Here is a 22,337-nt window from a genome sequence, read left to right on the forward strand (position 1 = left end):
TCATGAAAACTTATTGTTCTCAATGTGGGAGATTTGCATGTTATAAATTCTCCAGGAAGTACTCTTTAAATACCAATTTGTGTATCTTTGAGACTTAAAATAAAAGCACTGGTAAGGGTTGTGCATCAATATTCTTGAAATAATTCAGTGCTTTTTGGGGGTTTAATCAGTTATGTTGGATGGGAAATCTACAGGAGTTTACAATGAAGAAAAGGAGAAGCAGGACTCTTAAGCACTCATTTCCCCTGTTCCCAAGTGCTGAAGTTTTGTTCATTCTTGGCTGTACAGTGATTGGAAGAGCTTAGAAAAATTAGGAAAGATCTTAGCAGTTGTGGGTAGTGGTGAATGCAAGAGAAGATGGCCGTTCTACATGGCCAATTCCATACCTGAGATTTGTGACCCTAAAGGATCATGTCTGCAGTCTGTCAGACTGTGTCTCCACATCTTTGTCTATTCTTACTCTAATAAAAGAATTTTGCTTCTCCACACAGAATAAAATAGAGGCAGTGTTTTGGCTTTCTTCCACCCAGCAAGGCAAATTCATTTGTTAATCTTCTGTCTCTAAAGTGATAAGTATTGAAAAGGAGGGCAGGCTGTAGATTTCCAGCTGTTTGTTGTGTATATGTAGGCAGTCTTGCTGTATTTTTGCATGACCAAGAAATGGGATATCTGGGGGAAAAATGTTAGTAGCACAATATTTAGAATTCTGTGACTCATAATATGTGGTCTGAGATTCTGATATCCAAGGCTGAAATTTTTATTTTAGTAATTAATAACTTACTAATACTTTAGTAGTATTAAAAGCATAGACAATGACATAAAGATACTATTTTAGAAGGGGCCATTTTACAGTGGTGTGGAATTTTACACCTGATAGTAGTCCAGTGAATATGAACTTTAAATTGTCACGTTTCCCTGAGAAGTAAAAAGTGAGAGTTACATGCCTAAGCAAAATGCATACATAATATCAGTCATATAAAATGTCCTGAATAGTAGACAAACTCTTCATTGCATTCATGTTGATCAAAACTATGGGTTTGTTCTAAGTGGTAAGGGTAATGAAGTGTGTTGAAGTCCAGAAGACTTTTCAAGGACAGAACCTCATTATTCCTTGCTTTGGACGTACTGTTTGTAGGTTTCTAAAGCAGCTTAGATTTTGATCAGGAATTTTCAAATTTGATAATCTCAGCTCTAGTTAAAGAGCATGGTTGATGCATCTGTGGTAAATTTTATCATACAGCATTTTTGTTTAATTAGATTGTGAACTCTCAATGACTTCCTGAGAGTAAATTTTCATGAGAGGAGAATTAGAAAACATTAGATGAGGTATAGGACTTGAGAATACTTGTCCAGAAGAGATTGATAAGAACATAACTGGGACAGCTGTGAGCTGTGCTTTGGAGTTGTAAATGATGCTAGTAAGTGATTTTCACTTCTGATTTTAAATAGTCTCAGAAATTGTCTTCCACCAAGGCTTCTTTGAATTAAATTTTGTTTAGTAATCAGAACCACTACATATTAAGCCTTCTGGAGCTCATTACATACAAGGAGGGGGTGAGAGTTGGATTTGCTCATCTCTAAGTGGAGAAGGCTGTGTAGGTATCTTATTGCTGTCTACAGCTACCTCATGGGAGGATCTGAAAAAGACAGAAACCTCGTTACCAACATAATTTCTAAGAGCCAAAATCTTGTCAGGGAGATGCAGCGGCAGGATGGGAGACAGCAGCTAAAAGTTAGGATACAAAACATTTTCATTAAATAGAAGGATTTTATTTTTTTTATGAGAGTGATCACATACTGGAACAAATTACCCTGCTTCCTTGTGGATGTTTAGATCTTGACTGAGCCTTGTCTTTTTGACTCTTGCTTTGAGCAGGGCTTGTATGAGGTGACCTTCTGTGATTTCCAACACAAATTATTCTCTGGATCTGCTCTGTGCTATATTTGGAGTTTCAAGAGAGCACATTAGTACATTCAAACCCTTTCAAGACTGTCTTGCAAATTCTCCTTCTATTATTTTAGACATAGGCCAGCATTTAGGGACCAGCTGAGGTGTGTGGGTTGTGCAGGCAGTGGTTCTGTAAATGCCCTAGAAGATAGACTTACATACTAAGGCCAGGTCTTAAGAGTACCTGATAAGCTGGAGAATGGTGGAAGATGAGGGATGGAAAATGGGAGCAGACTCTATAAGCAGCACAGACATCACTGATCCCCCTGGGTCTGGCAACCCCCTCAGAAGGAAGAGGAGCCTCAGTGACAGCTCTGTCTGGTGACATTCTGGCTATGTCAAGGAGGAAGCAGGGTGCAATAGTCACAGGGATACAGTAAGCAGGTAGGAATGCCAGGAACCTTCCTGGAAGTTGTGTAGAGGGAAAGTCCTTTCTTAAAGACCTCTGGGAAGAGCACTTCATTTCCTCTTATGAGAGAGTTTCCTTCCTTGTTACCAAAATAGTTTCTAAGAGTCAAAATTATCTTCAGTGAGTGTTCATCTCATGTACCCAGCTGACATAACTGGCAAACAGCTCAGCCACAAGAGGGTATTATTGAAATGGGATTGATTTATATTTTAATGCTATTGATGATGCCCAGGTCACAACTAGAATCTTCATTTTCTGCTGATGAGAAGAGACTTGGGTTATGCAGATGGTGACACCAAACTGACAGTCAGCTGACCCATCTATTCCCAGAGCAGCAAAGATGAGAGGAAAGGAAACCTGGAAATATTATTAGAAGTACTAGACTCAAGCTCAAGTGCTAGTACTTCAACCTAGTACTAGTACCTCAATGTAGTATTACCCAACTCAAGAAATCAGAAGTCCAGCTCTGATGATAACTCAGCAAACTCTTCTCCAAACCTTCTCCAGCTTTATTCCAAAACACTGTGCTAGTTTTTCAGGTCTTCTGTAGATATGGGAATGGAGATATTTACCCCTAAGCTCTTTGGTAGTACTTCATGTGTTTTCTGTTGCTCTTTGAATTGAGGTACTGGCCTGATTTACTCTGCTGTGCAATAGTGCTGAAGCTTTTAGCTAGGTAACGTGAAAATGACTGACAAGACAGAGGCTTTGTTTCTTCCACGTTGGAAGGAGAACTACAACAATGTGGTGCTGCTAGAAAGTTCTGCTGTTATGCAGAGCTCTTACACATGCATAACTGCACTGCCATTGTTTTAAAGCTTCTGTAATTTAAACCTGTGTAATATACTTTCCAAACTGTCCAAAGTCAGTTGCACTTGTTTTTGCTGTGACTGCTTGATGCTGCTGGTATTATCAGCCAAGCAACTTGCACTATTAGCTTCCTAGAAATAGGAAGACAAAGAATAGGGTACAAATCCTGTAGGCAAATACTTTCTGATGGCAGTGTTCAAGCTGAGTCCTCAGTGCTTTGCTATAACAATCAGGATTTGGCCCTCCTTGCCCTTGGTATTAATCTTATCCTCTACCCACTAGGCATTACATGAGATGTAAATGATTTGGTTCCATTCATCAAATTCACAAGGTATGCCTATATCTGTGAAACAGATTTTTAAAAAAAATAGCAGAGTTCATAGTCTGTATAAAAAAAGGAAAAGCATCCATGTATTAGGCCATCAAGAGTCAAAAGCATAATTTGAAATGATAAACGTATCCATTTTAAGTTACACATTACTTTGCATAGTTAATATCACTATAATTAGTCATAGTTCCTGTAATTTATTGAAAAAGATGCTCAGCCCCTCTAGTGTACTACAGTGATGAATGTTGGAAGTGCAACTTTGGAAGCAGGAATCAAGAAAATTAGTAACAGTTGGAGAATTAACATGTAAATCAATAATATCCTTTCTCTTGCGTCTTGAACTGAGGGCATACATCACACGCTACATAACAAAAGGGAGGGCAGAAGTTACAATTTTAACTTCTTTTACATTACTAGGTCTGGTTTTACTGCAAGAGCTGTTTAAAATCATTTCAAACGTTAGAGTAAATCTCTAGTAAATATTTAAACTATGTATAACTAGTCACAAATAAATTAAGCTGATTTTATGCATTCTCTCTAATTAGAAGGGCACAGCATTTGTTGAAACGTGATTAGTATTATTCATTAAGCAAAAAATTCTCATTTGTATCTTATTATCACTATTCTGCATAAACCAACACAATTTGTCATGAACTCCCTCATTTGCTGTATCCTCAAATAGCAGATTATGCTTATTTTTCATTTGGACAGTGGAAAATAAAGCCAGGTGTTTGGCAGCACCAGAGTGTTCAGGTGTAACTGTGCCAGTGATGGTACATTACTAGCAGCGTGGATGAAGAATGAGGCATGGAGAATCTTGGGACTGAGGTGCCTTGAGGCCCATCCCTTTTGAGTGGTCCTGCTGATGAGACAGGTGGTGTTGCATAGGACTGAAAAAAGAGAAACTTTTTTGTAAAGTCAGCCTTTCACCTTCAAGTGGAAATGAGAGGTGCTGCACTGCAATACTTGGATGTGCTCATGACTTAAGTCTCTATGGTAGACCCTTGTATTAAAGTTTTCTAAAGCTGAAAAATGTCTGTTGCTGCACAGAGGTCTCTGTCACTGTCAGTGTCTGAAAAGAATTGGCACAATATTGCATGGCCAGTATTATGTATTTATATACATAAACATTTACGTGTGACCTTGATTGTAGTATATTATGCAGGATAACTAATTCACTGTCTGCATATTCTTTCCCTTCCTTCCTCTCATTTCTTTTTAAGCTTTGAAGAACATCTCTTTACATATGTCATATTTAATTCTGCCCTCATTCACATGCATGTAAACCATCAGTAATACTGCTGGACTCAGTGGTGCTGAGTTGGTGCAGGATGGGGTGGAACAGTGCAGCTGGCTTTCTACATCAGCTCTCTGGGGTTGTGGATTAAAAACTACGTGAACCCTGAATGGGCACCGCAAGGTTTGGTTTCTTCTGACCTTGTCACTAACTCTCATGTGGTTATTTTTTGTCTTTAAGCTGGGATTCTAGGGGCAATGGTATCCAAAGGGATGTATTCACCAACAGTGATAGGGGCAAAAAGTACTGAAAAATTGCAAGGCATTGTTACTTGTACATTGGATAGATGAAAATGTTAAAGGAATTGTCTAGGCATTAGAACTGTTTTTCCTACAGCATATTTTTCGCATCTATTGGAATTTGGTTGTCAGGCAGTGGGTTAAATTGTTTTAGGGCCTTTGATAAATACATGCAGGGATCAAGAACAGTTTTGGCTATATAGACACCTTAGATCCAGCTTCTTTGGATGGCAGATTGTTTGAATTTTTCAGTGTTTTCTTAAGACTAGATGGTCTTGAGTGGCCCAGGAAGTTCTAGATAGCACAGTAAGGGGTATCCCTGCCAGTGAATGGTAGCATGAGAACCATGCTGAGACCTGTGTACTTATTACTTACCATTCCTTTTTTTTGCCTTTGGCGATAAAGTTACTTCTTTATCAAAATGGACTCTCACAAAAATTTTGCATTGAATCTGACGTCTGGTCTTACATTTGAAGCAAGGAAACAATGAGACAGCCTTGTCTCTGTTCTGATACATAAATCTGTTGACAGTCTTGCAAGAAGTATAACATGAAATTTTCATTCCAAGATAAAAACAGAGGAAAGGTTATTTCCAACATAATCCAATAGCAGTGAAAAGTCCTATGCAGAGCAATAGTGAAAAGGAGGGACTTTGTATATGGTCATGCTAAAACTGTGGAAGGATAGTTCCAGACATAAACCCCACATAATGACACTTGAAAATTCATTGATATTATATATGTTTGCCATTGCTCATGTGTATCTTGTCTATGAGTTCCTATGAGTAGTTTATTCCATTTTACTGAATATGCAATTGTGAATAACAAATCCAAGCTATGAATAGCTTAAATAGCTAGTAAGAGAAACAATTACATTTTCTTTCTCTCTAACATGCAATTTTAATTTTCATAATTCTATAAAAACATATCCCCCACAATGCAGGCCTGCCAGGAGGCCTGAAATCTGCAGGCTATGGCCTCTCAGGCTGTTTTCCAGTGACTCATTTTTAATTTTATAGAAGCATTATCTCTAGCTAGTAAATTAACAACAGCCTATAGTGCACACACACTGTCATCCATCTGCTTAAGGCTCTTGTCATTTGACACCAGTCTTGTATCCATAGACTTCATCTGGTATTCAAAAGCTATCAACCCTGCCTCCAAGATAGCCCACCTTCTGGCTCCAGGCTAGAGGAGTGGCTCTCCATTTCCAAGTCTAATGAACACATAGCTATTAGCAGCTTTTCCATTAAGGATCTAGTCTTCTTAGAAAACAGACAGTGTTGGAGTTACTTGGATCCAGAACTGCATGGAAGAGCGTTCCTTAGGCAGCCTGACTTTTGTCAAGCAGAATATTCAGTGTTACCTCCCCCTTGCAGTATGTTGGACATTACTGTTTATGCCACTGCATTTTGGGGAGTGGAGTGTATTAACAGATAAAATTCTGTATATTATCTTTCAAATTATTTTTGAAAGATAGCATTTCTAGGGAGTTTTGAAAAATGCATGTAATATCAAAAATCTCATGACTGGTATAAATCCCCCAAATGAGAGAAATCCATGTACACTTATATATCAAACCATTGTATGGTTGGAGAGGAGCCTAGCAACTATTTTGCAGTTGCTAAATTTTGTTTTATTCCTAATTTGATTTTGAAATCAAATGAGGTAATTTGTGTTCTTGCAAATAATTTCTATGTGAACTGATGTCTTCTGTGAAGAAATAGTAAGGATTTAACAGGGAATTGTGTCTCCTGGACAAACTTCAGTCATCACAGGATAGAAGTTGTTGACAACACCTACTGCTCAGTCAAGGTCAGGGAACTTAATCCAAGAGTAGTTGAAGAAAAAGGGCTTGTGTTCTAGACTCAAAGGACATAATTTTTTTAGATTTTCTTTTCCAGATTATGATAGATGTAGTTGTCATGGACAACTGAGAAGAATTGACAGGAATCATAGGAAGTTGTAGTTAGGGTTGAAACATGGGTGATACCAGCATTTGAAAAAATCCAGGAAGGCAGGGAAGATAGTTTATCCTGTTACATTCCCTCTGCCCACAAGCTTGGAAAGTTCCGTTGGCTTCCATTTGTTTGTGATATTTTGGTCTGAAGAATCTATGCAGTGAAGAGTTTATCTGCCTCAATGGGCTTTGTTTTCACTGTGTATTTCACAAAAAGCCTCTTTTATTCATGTGTCCTTCCACAGGGATGTGGTGTCATGATACTTACAAGAATTAGAGCTCTGAAAGACACATGATCAACAGTAGTAACTTTGCTTTTGCTGACTGTGGCAAGTGCCCATACTAATGTAACACACAAATAATTATGCTTTAACTTATGATAGACCCAGAATGATATTCACATACCCACATGATGTTCAGCTGAGGAGTGAGGCTCAGAGAGAACCAAGAGCCTTAAGAAAATCAGGCTATTGTGAACCTTGATGTGAAAACAGTGTAGCTGGATTTCTGTGGACTCCTGCTGATGACCTGTGTCATGTTTCACAAATATAAGGTCTTAACAGTCAGTCATTATTTTTCACTGAGTCATCTTTGAGAGAATCAGTCTTTAACTGGTATTTGTGAGACTTTTTTGCTTCCTTTTGAATAAAAAGGATCAGGTTGTTTTGAGGAATATGGTGACTGTTTCACAAAAGTAATGTTAACTATATATATTATTTAATAACATTGCCAGTTACATGAACCATTTTCTTGTAATTTTTATGGAGAATACAAGCAGTATCGTCAAAATACTTTTTTAAAAGATTCTTTAAAATTCTTGTATGTGCATCAAATATGAAACTGCCCTAGATTAATATAAATGAGATTATATTTGATTATTATCTAATTCTTTTTAGTTCTGTTGGGTAGTGTTTTATCAAATGTTTAACTTCAGTACACAGTGTGATAATTTAAAATAAAAAGCCCCTTATGCTTAGTCTTCGTAATATGTAACAACATCATCAAATTAGAAGAGAAATGGCCGTTGATTTCTACTCTTAAAGGAAATAAGATTTGTATGTAAACAATTTAAAATAACTTGCTAATTTGCTTCCAATTATATAGTATATAAAGCATTAGTAATGGTAGAAAATTAGGCATTATTTTATTTATACATTATCAATTGGGAAAATTGGCCCTTCACCAAATGAAGCCTTCATTCTACAAGCATTTGGTTAATTCCTTACCTTTAGGCATCTAATTAATCCTCCTGAAGTCAGAGAGACAAATTCTGTGATTGTAGCTAACAGCCATAAATGTCTGCAGGTTTGGAAGTCAAACTTAAACTCAGCCTGGAAATCATACAGGGAAAGTGCCATAAGGTGCCAAAGCAACGCTGGGATTGCAGTGCACTGTGCAATATTTCCTTGCCAATTTCACTGTGAATTTTTCAGACTTGGCTTTTGGTTGTGAAGGCCAAATAGTTTTCCAGTATTCTTTTCTAGCTAACCTAGCAGGTGTTTATATATTCATTTTACAAATGCAGGAAGTGGTTTGCTGAAGGCTGCAAACTCAAGAACCTGTTACTGGAGTGAGGGTTAGGACAGAGAAGCTCTTGGTTCCTCGTTCTGCATTCAGTTCACAGCAAAATGCTATTCTCCAAGAAAATTCATGGAAATGTGTACGTAAATCATAATTATAAACATGTAGCTTATAATAAATATGTAGCAGTATATATGCACTGGTAGACAATGAGTATTAGAGAAATAATCACTAATCCTGTCTGCTCGTGTGCAAGACTCCTTATGGTGCTTTAGACTTTTGCCTTATTTATAGAATTAGAAGTTTAGTGATACATCCATTGTGTCCCTTCTGAAAAATACTCAAAAATTATACATTTGAATTGAGATACAGTCCCTGAGTAAATGATATGTTTAGAGACATAGGTCAGAGATGAAGGTGTACTTTGGGTCTTAACTGTTCCTTTTCAGTAAGAGTCATGTGAGATTCACACAGACTTGGATGATGAGTGACTTAAGAGGTAGATTGTTGACCATTCTCAAATAACTTTGTTTTCAGTGTAGATGTGCATGTTTTCCAAGCATTCTTAGGTGTTTGGACTCATGTAAATAAAAATTCAAAGCTACATGTTTCTATCTATAGCTTATCAAGCTGTTTTCAGGTTTTCCTTATCAAAAACTCAAATTAGTTTCTTTTGATTATGTTTGAAATGCTGCAGTAGTAGGGTAGAGGACATTGAAGTAGGCCTTCTCTACCTGAAGTTTTATCCTTGTTGTGACAGAAAATGTATGCCTTTCAATCTCTTATTTAGGATCCTTTGTTGTCCATTTCTATGCTGGAATCCTTAATAATTTTTTTAATCTGCAATATGTAGCTGAGGAGTGAAACAAGGCTGAGAAAACACTATTTGGAAACAATGGCTGAGTGCCCATGATTTCCGTGAGGTTCAGGACAATATATCTCTATTTTAATCAGCTGGCTGTAAATGAAGCAGCATGCCATTGTATGATTAATGAAAAGTGCTGGGTTCAGTTATGGTAATATATGTATGTTAGAGATTTAAACTGTTGTGTGTAGCTATTTAAGTTTGCTATTAACATCAGCAGCATTGCACTGAGATTGGACCAGCTGTACAACCCTCAGTGAAAGGATACTTTTATAAAATACTTTTATTCAGTGGGGGTACAATGAGACACTGAAGTCAAGTGAGCATGATTTAGCTTTAACATCCTGCAATGTTTCCAGTTAACCATTAAGTTGTCATTTCCATAAACCCAAATGTTTTGATAGGAAAAACAATTGCTGTAGACAGAAAAGGAGTCAGTCTATACACAGATCAGTTCAATAAGCAGGAGTTCTTGATGTGTTATAAGGCAGTGGCTTCCCAGCTCTTGGGGAAAATTGCAGTTTGATCAACTGCCAATAAGTGAGATCATACTCATATCTTTTTTATTTGTTTATTTTTAATTTGTGAGCAAAGACTTTGCTCATTAAAGTGAGGAACTCCACACTTCTTTTAGCCAAGCGTTACCATATTCTATATAATGAATTGTGTACACTTCCATCCTTTTCAGTCATTCATCTGATTTTCCTTGGAATTGCATGAAATACTTCATTATTCAAGTGTTTTTCCAATCTGTACTATTTATATTTCTGGTATAAACCTGCATTTGATTACACTCATATAGTAGATGCTTTGTCCTTTTTATGTGGGCATAAACTTGTTGCCCTTTTTTTTGTTTTAATTTGCTTTGTTTTGACAGGTAACTTAAATGATTGACCAAGTAAATGAATTAAAGTTATTTTCTGTATTTTGGGATTTATAATGACTTCAATGAATTTGAATTACTGTAGAACTTTACAACTTTATGTTGTTTTCTGATCTTACTATAGAGTAGAAAATATTTTCATTATCTATTTTTAGCAAAATAAGTGAATTTTTCTTTGTTTCGTATTTGTTAATAGTGACATGGCGTTTGTTTTTATTTTTTGAATTTTGCTGGATTAATTATTGAGTTTATTAGGGAAGTACTGAGAAGATCTGTTCTTCTCTGTGGCAGATAGATACCAGTGTCTTAATGCCTTGGCCACAAGGCTCAGCAATATTAGATTGCTAAGGCCTGTGACAGTTAAAATATCCAGATTGTATCTGTGAATGTTTTCACGTTTGAAAATGTAAACTTTTAGCATTAATGCTGCCATTACCAGAATGTTGCTGGCATTGCTCCTGTGTTAGAAGATAATTACTGGACTCATTCCTGACATGTAACACTTCTTTTTTCCAGGGAGGTGGGTGGACAAACACACAGAGCTCATTGCTGAACTACTGAAGTTGGGTAAGTCCTGTTACCTTCATTCATCTTGTGTAGCGTTCAAAATATGAACTGAGTTGATGGAACAAGCATCTGTATAGTTCACATTACCAGAGGAGTTTGTTTATTATACTTTGCACTGAGGTTGTTCCTATTCTTGTGTGCCTGGTAACAGTTTGATTTTTGATTGCTTTTTAGGCTTTTCAGATGACCCACATGAAGCTTCTTATTTTGATTTCTACTGACTAATACTCTGTTTTTTAAGGTATTTCCTGCTTTGTCACTCTGTAAAAACATATAAAATTCAACCTAGCTTGGAGGACTATCATAGGCACTATGAACCATCTAACACTTCATAATAAATGCATTTCCCAGATATAGACTAAAGAATCTGTGGAGAGTCCTGGTGTATCTTACTTCAACCTAGATGAAGAGCTAATTCTGTAGACCTGGCCTATAACAAACAGAAAGAAAAAAGCCTTACAGTGGGATCATTTCTTCACCTAGTCAAACACACATTCCCCACCTTTCTGTCCTTCATGGTTCTTCTTCTGTGTTCAAGATGATCCTATGCAGTGCTCCAAAAGCACTTTTTTTCCCCTTAATCAAGTGCCACACTTTCTTCTGCCAGACAGTGCAGGAGTGTTGAGAGCTTTGGTGGACTGCCAGCTCCATTTGCTGTGTGGAGGGGAAAGAAATTCACACAAGTACCCCCCTTTCCAAGGCTTTCACCCCCTACAGAATGTATTAACAAGTCTGAAAGCAGCTGTGATTGCTCCTGCTGTAATAATGGTAGATCCAAAGAAATGTAACTGTCCCTTCCCATGCCATGAGTTTCAGTTGAACTACATAATTACAGTTCCTTCTTTAGACTCCATCAAGAAGGAAAGTTCAAGAGCAAATCAAAAAAATTTAGAAATTAGAGAAAACCAAGTGACTGTCAACTGGACTTTCATTACTCCTTATTTTTAACAACAATGAAATTGCAAAGAATTAGGTAGACTACTTAAAACCCTGGAAGATGTTATGCACTGCATATGTTGTTGAGTTAATGTGAAATACCTGTTTAAATCAGCTTTTTCTGTAGTTTCCTTGTCATAAGTCTTAATGTCAGCAACATCTGCAATGGAATTGCAATGCAAATCAGTGCAGATTATCACCAGTTAATAAAGAGTCAAAAGCATATTTTAGGTAGCACAATTTCTTCAGTTTATTTCTATGGTTAATCTACTCATATGTTTTCAATAAAACCTTACATTAAACACAAAAGGTATGTACAGCATGATATGTGAATGATTTTGATTTTGGCATAGCATTTGGTTGTCAAGACCAAATCCTACAGTTTGGTCTCCTCTTCTGATCTGAACTGCAAATATTCTTTGCTTATTTAGCAGTGCTCTAAAGAAGGATTTGAACTTTCATTTTGACACAGATCTTGCAAGAGATGTACTCTTTATGTGCATCCCTAAAATCAACAAGGAAAATGGGAAATTATTCAATTCAGAGGATCATTCCTTAAGCATTATTTTCAGACAGAGTGGACATAATGGAGGAATCTTTCCTCATAACTGTGTCATTTTATGTAATGAAAAAATCAAAATTTCAATAATTTCAACTGGAAGTTTTTGGATGTACTACCGCCTCACTAAGCATGAATTGTAGTTTTCAGAACAATCTCAGATGTCCAGAAATCAAAAGAGAGGAAAAGGAAACCATATTCCCCAGCCCCAGAGGCAATTTTGAAAATACAATTCTAGTAGTTATTGGGTCTTATTATCTATACAAGGCTTCTGCCTTACCTTTGTTACCACAAGAAATACTTTTTATGAGAGTACTGTTTCTGAAGATGATATTTGTCCCTGATTGATTGCCTTTGAGATGGCGACACTTCTCATTTTATGGAAATATTACTGTGCTTTGAACACTGCGCTTCAGAAAAGCCCCAGGGGTGAGCAAAGAGCTGTCTAGGACCCCAAGAGCAGTGCTACAAGTTAGGTAGTATTTAAATGGGGGAAGGATGGCCTGCCCCAGTCTCTCCAAGAGTTCCTCACAAGGCTGTTAGCTTTGTTTAGTCCTGAGTTACAGATCAGCATCTGCTGTCACTCCTGCAGCCATGGTAGAAACAGGCCTAGCAGTTTAACCTTTAGTTAGCACCAGCTTTGTTCCCTCTGTGGGCCCTTGGAGCAGTCTCACAGTAAGTGCAAATACTTTGGCTGAATATTGTAGAGACAAACAACCTGCTAATTTCAGGGAAGTGCTTTTAGGATCAGAATTCTTTGTAATAATTTGTTGGCCCAAATGACCTGATAGCCAAGGTTTTAAATCAGTGTAACTTTCCCCTTGTACCCAATTAAAATTAGTTTTTAGTAACATAAGAATTACTAGTAAAATCAGTATTCATTGCAGTATATATTTGTAGTTTCTGGTATCTTCTGTTATTTGTATGTGAACAAATGGTGTATTTGGCCTTAGAGCAGCACAATGCCCCTGTGGTGCAGCTGCCTAAGTATGCACTAGGAGCACGTGTATGTGGGGCATCCAGCTCTCCCAGGAGTCGTAGGTGACACAAATGTGTTCCTCAGGGATATGTCATGGTATCATAATCCAACATCCTCCTGGTTTAATGGGCATTTTGCTGCATTCCACATGCCCAAAATAGGAAGGCAAAGAACAACCAGACCCTGTGTTATTTTGTTTGCAAGTCTTTATCTCTGCCAGGGCATAGAAGTAGTCGGAGCTCAGCGGACCATTTGTGAGCACTGAGTAGTCTGAATGTTTTGTAACTCAGTGGGAAATCAAAAGCAGCGTTGCATAAGTGTTGACAATATGGAGCAAAATGCACTTAAATTAAAAAATAAAGAGGACCGGGATGTTTCTTGCATACAGTAGGCCTAACCATTTCAGTGATGAATGTAAGTAGATTTCTGAGGTTCTGAATGCAAATTTAGGTGGAACCATTTGAATTTACTAAATAAATAAATAAATAAAATATCCCCAAATGAAGCCCTGCTTGAAGGACTGAACATGCCAGTTGCAAGTTCTGCTTCAGACTTCAAGAGATAAAGTACGTTAGTGTGTATCTGTTAGTCTAATTTATTCAGTGTCATTGCTGTATCACAACCTTCTGTTTGATTTTCTTATAAACTAATAATTTCCTGAATGAACTAATACTGCCATAGCCACTAGTACCTCTGCCTTGTAGAAGTTTTTTATTGTTGTGTATGCAACTAAATTGAAATATCTTTCACTTGAAATATTGACTTTAATATCTCATTTGAAAAATTCATGAAGCCTTTGATGTTAAATCCATACTCAATTTAGCCAAATGCCATTAGAATATGCAATATGCCTGAATACAGAGAGCATTATTGTCTGTGTTTCTGCAGAAGAATTACATTTTATGACTGTAACGTCAGGATCTTTTTTGGATTTGTTCATGAAGAAAAGAAAGAGAAAGGCAGCACATTAGAAGCAAAATGAAAAGTGGTATTGATTAGGCTCTCATTTACCCTCTCTTTGCTTGAATCCCTAAATGCATGGAAATAAGGGTTGTGCCAGAGCAAGTAACAATGCTCTGTAATGAATGGAAGAATCTTTAGAAAATTAGTGTAAACATGTATGATAGTGCACAGATGTTGCTCCTAGTAACTGTCATACATTTATTTTACATCTCCATTTACATACATCTCTTTATTTCCTAATAGTATCATAATAGAAACATGACAATAGTTAATGATTTCATAAAACATGAAATGTAAAGCTGACAGAGAGGTAGAACATTAATTGAAACCTATAGCTATAGTACATTAGAATTACATTTCCTAAATGACTCCTGATAAAAATATCCCTCTTCTCCAGAGAAAGACAAAGACAGGTAAAAAACTAGGCTTTCAACAAATTAATTTTTTTTTCCAGTAAAACAGACTGGCAAATGTTGCAAAATCTCCTGAGTGCTAATAGAATCGTATTTGCCTTTAGTAATTTATGGGCACTTTTCCTCCAGCTATCGATCACAGTTGAAAAAAGTAAACTGCATTAACATTTTAGGCAATAATGGCTCCAGAAAATGTTTGATTTTTATCACTACCAAAACTGATGTCAGGAAACTTGGTTCTTCAGCAGAAGAGGGAGAGCTGAGTGCACCCAGCTTGTATTGTTGTGTGTTCATGCAAGTGCCCAGATCTGACTGAACAAACTGGATGTTAACCAACGTTTTGAGCTTGTTGTGTTATCCAAAAATATATAAAGTAAGTTGATGGCACAAGTCAGGAGACTGCTGTGCGGCAGTAATGATGTGTCCAAAGTAGCTCGGGGTCTCTGAGGATTCCAGCGAGCGCTGCAGGGGCTGAGGGAGAGCTGCTCTCTGCCACCATCTCCTGGCCAGTGCCTGGGACACAAACTGCCTCCACTTCCTCTGCTGCTGGCTTTGGCAAGCTGTTACCTCAACCGAGGGGACAGTCACAGCCATTTGAAGCAAGCCCACACTGGAAAAATAGCACATTCTAAAATTTCCAAAGGGAAACAGGACCCTAACAAGCTTATGTAGATGTATATTAAAGTGGATGGTGCAAAATGCCAGACTAAGGGAGCTGAAAGCTCTGTGAATAAATCCAGAGCATTAGTGTCTGGGATTTTATGCTTAGAAGAAAGGGAAAGTGTTTTGGTCAATGATGATGACTCATGTCAGATAGTCCTGAATGCTCTTGATATGTGTGTTATACACGTTGGTGACTGGAATTTAATTTTTGCAGAATATTTATATATTATGAGAGGAAACAGCTTCATTTCAATAGTTAGTACTTACAAAATGCCAATTTTTAGAGTTAACAGTGGAACTTACCTCTTTATTATTGGGAAGCAGTGCTGTAAGATAGATTGACTTTGAAAGGGAAATTATATTTGAAGTTTCAGATTTTAGGTTAGATTTCTGGTTTTACCATAGGCCTTTACCATTTGCAGAAATCTGTGATCTACAAAAGTGAGTTTAATGAAACTTCTTCTTACATTAGTGTTATTGTACATGATAGCACAATAGATTGATACTTGGTTTCTGTATAATTAATTTTGACAACAACGAACACATGGAATTAGTGTACAAACTGAAACTGCAATCTTTCCAAATCCTTTCATTGCTCAGGTTACTTGTATGTCTTTGGAGCAATGAAATTCTATTGCTGTTTGGTCATATGTTAAATTCATTGTGACAAGTTAAAATAGATGTTAAAGTGAGCATCCTAAAATTATTTAGCAATTGATTAGTACAGTTTATAATTTTTCATAAGAAGAATCATGTATATTCTGACTACAAATTAAAGTTAAATATTTCCACATCCTGGAAGAATTTTTTTGAGTTGAAGATCATGTAAATGATATGATCTTTTTTATGTAGAACCAAATTAATATCCTTGCTTCTGTTTTAAACAACTGTGCAAACGTTTCGTGGTGATCTAATACCCTAGTGCTTTTTCTTCAACTGAAAAAAGGAACATCAGAATATCTGTGCCTCAAAAGATTATTTTTTACATTATGCCAAAAAAAAATGAAATAGTCTGAAGTATATATTAGGATGTAGCATATAGTTTATATGTGTACCACTGAATCTGATACAAGTGAATAAAAACTTATTAGAGAAATTCATTTGCCATGCCTGAAACCTTTACAGTGAACAGTTTTACAGATCTCATTTTTCAGATCTGAATTTTATTTCAGAAGCTTTGCAGTCTGCTGACTAATGAAGAATGGTGAGAAAGAACATTAAAATTGTATCAAAAAGAAAGTAACTTTCAACTGCAATTTAGAAATATCACACAAATCAGCATGTGGCTCTACACCTGTGCGTATCAAACATGAAAACAAATTGCATCCTTTTTTTGGATCACCTAGTCAATGGTGTTGAATTTCTGGCTTTTAGTTTCAACCAGGTAAGATAAGGTGGCCTGTTCAGCCCATGTTATTAAAGAAATTGGTTCACCTATTTGATTTCATGTCATTGTAGTTCCAACCATTCATTTATTCAATAAACAGTTTGGTATGTTCTGAGAAATAATGAATATTGATTAAAAAATCAATCACTTATTAAGAAACAGGGAAATTGTTTATCCAATCAATTTTAATTTTTGATTTGTTATTTATATTTTCCAATTTAATCCACCCCTCCCTTAGGCTCCTAAACTACCAAGGAAATCAGGAGGAAAGGCAGAGTGATGCTGGCAGCAACTGTGCAAAGAACACAAAACCTAATGCATTCATTTCAGATTAGACTGATGGAAATAGGCCATAATAAAGGAGACTGTGATTGAGAACTGTGGATACATTACCTCATGCACCTTTGGCCATTGCACCAAAACTTTAACTTTTAATACAATTTATGAGGCTCTCTGCTTCCTACGTATTACATCACTTAACTCTGACACTGTCAAAACACAATAGTTACAAAAATATTGCAGGTTTCATCTAAGCTGGCAGAGATTCTGAGCATGGAGGCTGAATGCACAGGGCAGTGAGAGAGACCTGTACAAGTGCTCTTCAGCATTTATCCATTATCTTGATGAGACTTAAGCCCTGAACAGAGGTGCAAAATATCCCTTTTTGCAAGGGAACAGGGAAACCAACTGATCTATTTCATCTGAATGTGTGCACTGATTCTAGTTTCATTGTTCATTACACTATTGAAAAAAACCACCTTGATACATACAGGCAATAGACAAAATATTCCTCCATCACTGATGAATGGTTTAGTCTCTTTGGGATTCTTGTGTAGAAGTTGGAAAAATTTGTCTTTGAATTTGCCTGAGTGAGGAATCTTCCCTCCCCACCATCACATGTGACCAGATGTATTTCTCCTTTTTAATGAAGCACAGGTGTGCTAGTCTCTTCATATTTAAAGTTGGTATTAACTATGCTTTGCTTACCTGATGTTCTCTCATACCTAACTTCATGGCAGAATACTATTTTTTTAAGGAATAAGGAAATACACTTGTAAAGAATGGGGTAGATATTTTATGGATTGCAAGTTTTTTTAAAGGACTTTTTCATGGGGAAGGATGTGGAAGCACTACTTGCAATCTGTCACACTGCTTTTGTGGGCCTTGAGCTGGTAAATATAAACTCACCTTCATGTGAATAGATGAAAAGTGAGAATGCATGAGAAAAAAAAACCAAATAGGCAGAGCCAAAGGCAAGGACTATGTGGTCTGAGATCTACAAGGGAAGGAGGGTGGGTTCTGTGAAGAGTATCCTACAAAGGAAGGAGATTTAGTCCTTGTTTGTATTTCAGCCTCTGTGGAAACCTAAGGCTCTGAGGTGCGATTAGCAGTGTTAAGTAATCAAACCTTGTTCACACTAATTGTGTTGTTAGTCTTTCAAGTATGGGAGAGTAAGGGAAGAACTAATTATTTTTTTTTCTCCAGTCAACAAGCATATTATATGGGAGTTGAGAGTTCAGGTTGTACATAAATGCAAAACTACTACTGTTACCTGGCTTGTGTAGTCCTCCTGCCTTTGAAAATTCTGTGGGAAATTTAACTGGCCGTGTTTATGATCAGTCTTATGGGCAGCTCTTAAAGTTGGCTTAATCCATTAAATTTCCTGGCATTCTGCTTGTTGATGACCTCACTTTCTCACTTTCCTCTTAATTTGTATCTTTCATCAGTTTTTAAGGAAGATGAGGTATCCCTTGCCTTTCATTTCACTTAATGTTCATTCACAAAAGAACTGTGATCTGCTCTGTGATTGAAATAAAAACCCTCATGTTTTAAAATGTCATTTTAATGTTTAAAACATAGATATTGTAGTGCAAGAAACCATGACCCAGTTGAAGCTAAGTACAGCATTTATGTAAATGTTTAAAAATACTCAAAGATAGCAATACTTTGTTTTGCAGCTTGGGGATGTACACAACAAACTTCCCCAAGGTGTCATGGGTCCAGTTCTACTCTCTGATGATATAGCAGCAGATATCAATAAAAAAATTTTGGCTGACACCAGTTGAGAAGCGTTTGCAGGCATTCAGAAGATTAACTTTAGAATTCTAAAGATCTTGTTAAGTACTGGGGGAAAAAGACCCCAGTTTAATTACACAATGCATGATCAGAACCCTTAGATTTAAAATCTGGGAAAAAAATTACCCCTTGAAGTGTTAGACCTGAGATTCAATACTCTGCCTGAGTTTTGGTCAAGATAAAGACTTTGAAACAGAACAATAAGCTCCCTTGAAACTACTGGATTTACCTAGCTAAGAAAAGACTGAGGGGTGAATAATGTAAGTTCTAAATGATTGCTATGAATAGGATTGTTCCCTATGTTCACTAAGTGCAGGGCAAGATCATCGGCCTGTGTGTAGGAAAATAAGTTTGTATTACAGAACAGGGAAGAAGCAATCTTTCATTCTGTGATGCTAATTGGGAGATGGGAACAGCTATTTTAGGAGGCTGTGTAATGGTAATAATTTTTAAGAAACAGGTTATACAGAAATATACAGCTTATTCCTTATTTGTATTAGACCCTTCTTGAAAGTGCAAAGCTGCCCTGGTTGGCCTACTGAACTTCTTTTCCTTCCTTCCCTGATAGCATTCCTTGATTAATTTAACCGTTCATTACTTCTCCCAGATTAAGTCTCTGAATAAGAAATGGTTAAATAATTTGGAGACTTGAAATTACTACTGTTACCCACCATTTTTTGTTGCATTCATTTCATTGCATTCCTGTATTTGGGGACAGATGTATACATGGCATAAATGAGTAGATCTGAGTATCTGATGAGGGAAGATATAATGCCAGTTTGGTACGGAGTGAGTTAGGTTTAGGTGTTTCTGTGTGTTTATCCTCACACTAATAGAGTGAAAAGTTGGATGCAAACACCCAGCCATTATTCAATGAAACCTTTATCTCCTGTAGATGGGATCACAGCAAAAAAAGGTAATCAGTATTGGTTCTACCAAAAGTTTCATCTGATGTCATCTCTGAGTAATCATTAAATATTCAGGAAGAGTAAGACAGTACTGAATTGCTTCACACATCTGAAAAATGAACTCCATTTGGTGTAATAGTTTGAAAGAGACCACAGGAGTGTTGCCCAGCACATTGACTTTCCAAAGAATAGGTACTTATGTAAGTAACCATGAAAATAGATACAAAATTTCTTTAAGCTTTCTTTCTAGTTTGCAGAAGATTTTGATTAACTTGGAGCAGCAGTAACCTTTATTTAAAGGTGAAGCCCAAACACTGTATATGTTTGCCAGTTCATGGCTAGTTAAATGTAATTGCATTACATTGCCACAAAACAAATGGAACAGCCTGGAGTACTGTGTCCACTGTGTTTATGTTAAAGGAAGCCCTGAGTTTGAACTCAAAGTCTTGTAGGAATGGAATGATGATTCATTTTCTAGGGCAATTGTTCTTTTGAAAAACTTAGACATACATTCATACTTCTCTGTCGTGACTCTGCCAGTAGTTCTGGAAGGGTTTTTCCTGCAAGGGCTCCCATGGGCAGTGCAGAATAGTCCTGTTGCAGCCACTCCTGAGTGTAAGCAGAGGCCTGTTCTGTTTACAGCATCAGGTTAAGGTGTAGTGTAGTTAAGTGATGCTGTAATGATTTTGAGTAATTTTAAGAAGCTATTTGTTTTAAGTTCTTCATGAAATGTGAAGAGCTAGTAAGAAAGTACATTTGTTATTAGTGAACAACCTTGATTCATTGGGGCCCTGTGTGTCCCTATGTACTGAAGGAGTCTAGACCCCTCAGTGTGTTGACTGGTTGTGAATTGCTCTGGTTTGTTATATTTTCTGCATTATTCTAATCTTCTTGATATGAATGGAATTGCATCCCCTTTTGCTTGACAGCAAAGACAAACATCAAGCTGTCCAGAAGATAGAGTGCCATTTTATTCCTCTTTTGAAATTCTTGATGGGATGGGCACAACATCAGCAAACACTCAAGAAAAAGCCTCCTGACCCTCCAATTATTCTTGCTGACATTTTTGTAATAATTTCCTTTTCAAGAAATACTGAGTCCTTTGTGTCAGAACAAAAACAAAACAAAAAGACAAAAAACTTTCAACCTTTATTTAATTATTATTTGGTCAGAACTCGAATTCTACAGAAGTCCTAATTTAAATTAAATTAGTGCTCAGAATGTTACCTTTGCCCCACTACAATTCTTAAAATTTAAGCGGAGCATATTATACTAGAATCATCATGTTAAAATGGCTGTTTATGATTGTTTTAAACCAAATGGTTTGAACCAGCTTTATTCCCAGTCTAGCATTAAATATCATACACACTGTTGCTGTGTAATTATGGCTACACATTTTAGAATGTTCCTTATGTGTACAGAATGGAGAAAAATCATATTACCATGTTATTCAACATGAAAAACTATAAAAGTCTGCAATTCAAATATGTCTTTTAGAGACAATTGAATTAACAGAGTTAGATTAAAATACAAATTAACTTGTTAAGTAATATTTTATTTTCAAAACCCATTTCCTCTTTATATTATTTATACAGTTGGCATGTTTGACCAAGAGAATTGATATATTGTCCTCAATAGGGTAAATATCCACTGTGATTACTTATTTGATTGCCAGAGCCATCTTTCTCCTTTCAAATACACAGTATTTAAGAAAAGAAGTCCATTATTGTTTCTCCAAGTACTGTGCTGTATCCATAAGATGAGCCTGTCCTCCCTGTTTCTGTGTGAAACCACAAAGCTCATACTCTGTGCCCACAGTAACTTTTTGCAAGTACCGTGTATTAAGCCACTGTTAGACAGGAGGTTGCCAGGCTTTACTGACACCTACTAACACCAAGCTGTGCACAATGGATTCTTTGGAGTTCATGGCTGAGTATTCTGATAACAAGATAAAAATAATGCATGGTGTTAAAAACATCAGAGACTCAATTTAAATGGATGGAAAGGATAGTGTTTATTCACATTCCGAGGCACAAAACTGCATATGTTCAGTGCACACTTTGGGTGCTTAATAAGCTCAAGTCCCAATGAATTGGTTCTTGACAGTTATGAATGGTAGACTGGCTGCATTAAAGCAATGAGGGAGCTAACAGCAGGTTTGCAACTGGGCTTGAATAAATCATCAACCAAACATATAATGGCATTGTAACAGTAGGCCAAAACCTCTCCAGCCATGTGATTGCTAGTTGCCAGGAGACCATGAATCTTGGGTATTCTGAAAATATTGAAATAATTTTAGCTGTCCCAAATTTATAGAATCTCTGGAAAAATATAATACATTTAAATATATTAAAATATAACTACTTTGTCACGGTATGTGTGAGGCTTTTAGACAAAATATGGCTTTTTAACTAAAACAGGTTTTTTGCATATTGATTTGCTTTCTTTTGTATGATTTATAATGTATTTAGAAAGAATATTTGCAAAATGTGATCTTGTATTTAAAATCTTGACTGTAGTAACTCCGTACCTCTAATGAACACATGCAAAATTATTGTTAGCCTCTTAGGTGTCCATCCAGCTGTCCTTTTTTCTTACATGGGTAACTTTACCCTTTAAAGGAGTCC

At 36.6% G+C, this 22,337-nt stretch overlaps 1 protein-coding gene across 1 annotated transcript in view; it reads left to right on the top strand.

Annotated features, from left to right (window-relative positions):
• Nucleotides 1–22,337, top strand: part of LOC129123892 (uncharacterized) — a 478,567-nt gene that overhangs the window by 137,604 nt on the left and 318,626 nt on the right. Inside the window, exon 4 of the mRNA XM_077182273.1 lies at nucleotides 10,776–10,826. Within this exon, the coding sequence (XP_077038388.1) occupies nucleotides 10,776–10,826 (51 nt within the window). The remainder of the gene's footprint in view (nucleotides 1–10,775; nucleotides 10,827–22,337) is intronic.

Source organism: Agelaius phoeniceus, chromosome 8 (genome assembly GCF_051311805.1).
Source record: "Agelaius phoeniceus isolate bAgePho1 chromosome 8, bAgePho1.hap1, whole genome shotgun sequence".
NCBI lineage: Eukaryota > Metazoa > Chordata > Aves > Passeriformes > Icteridae > Agelaius > Agelaius phoeniceus.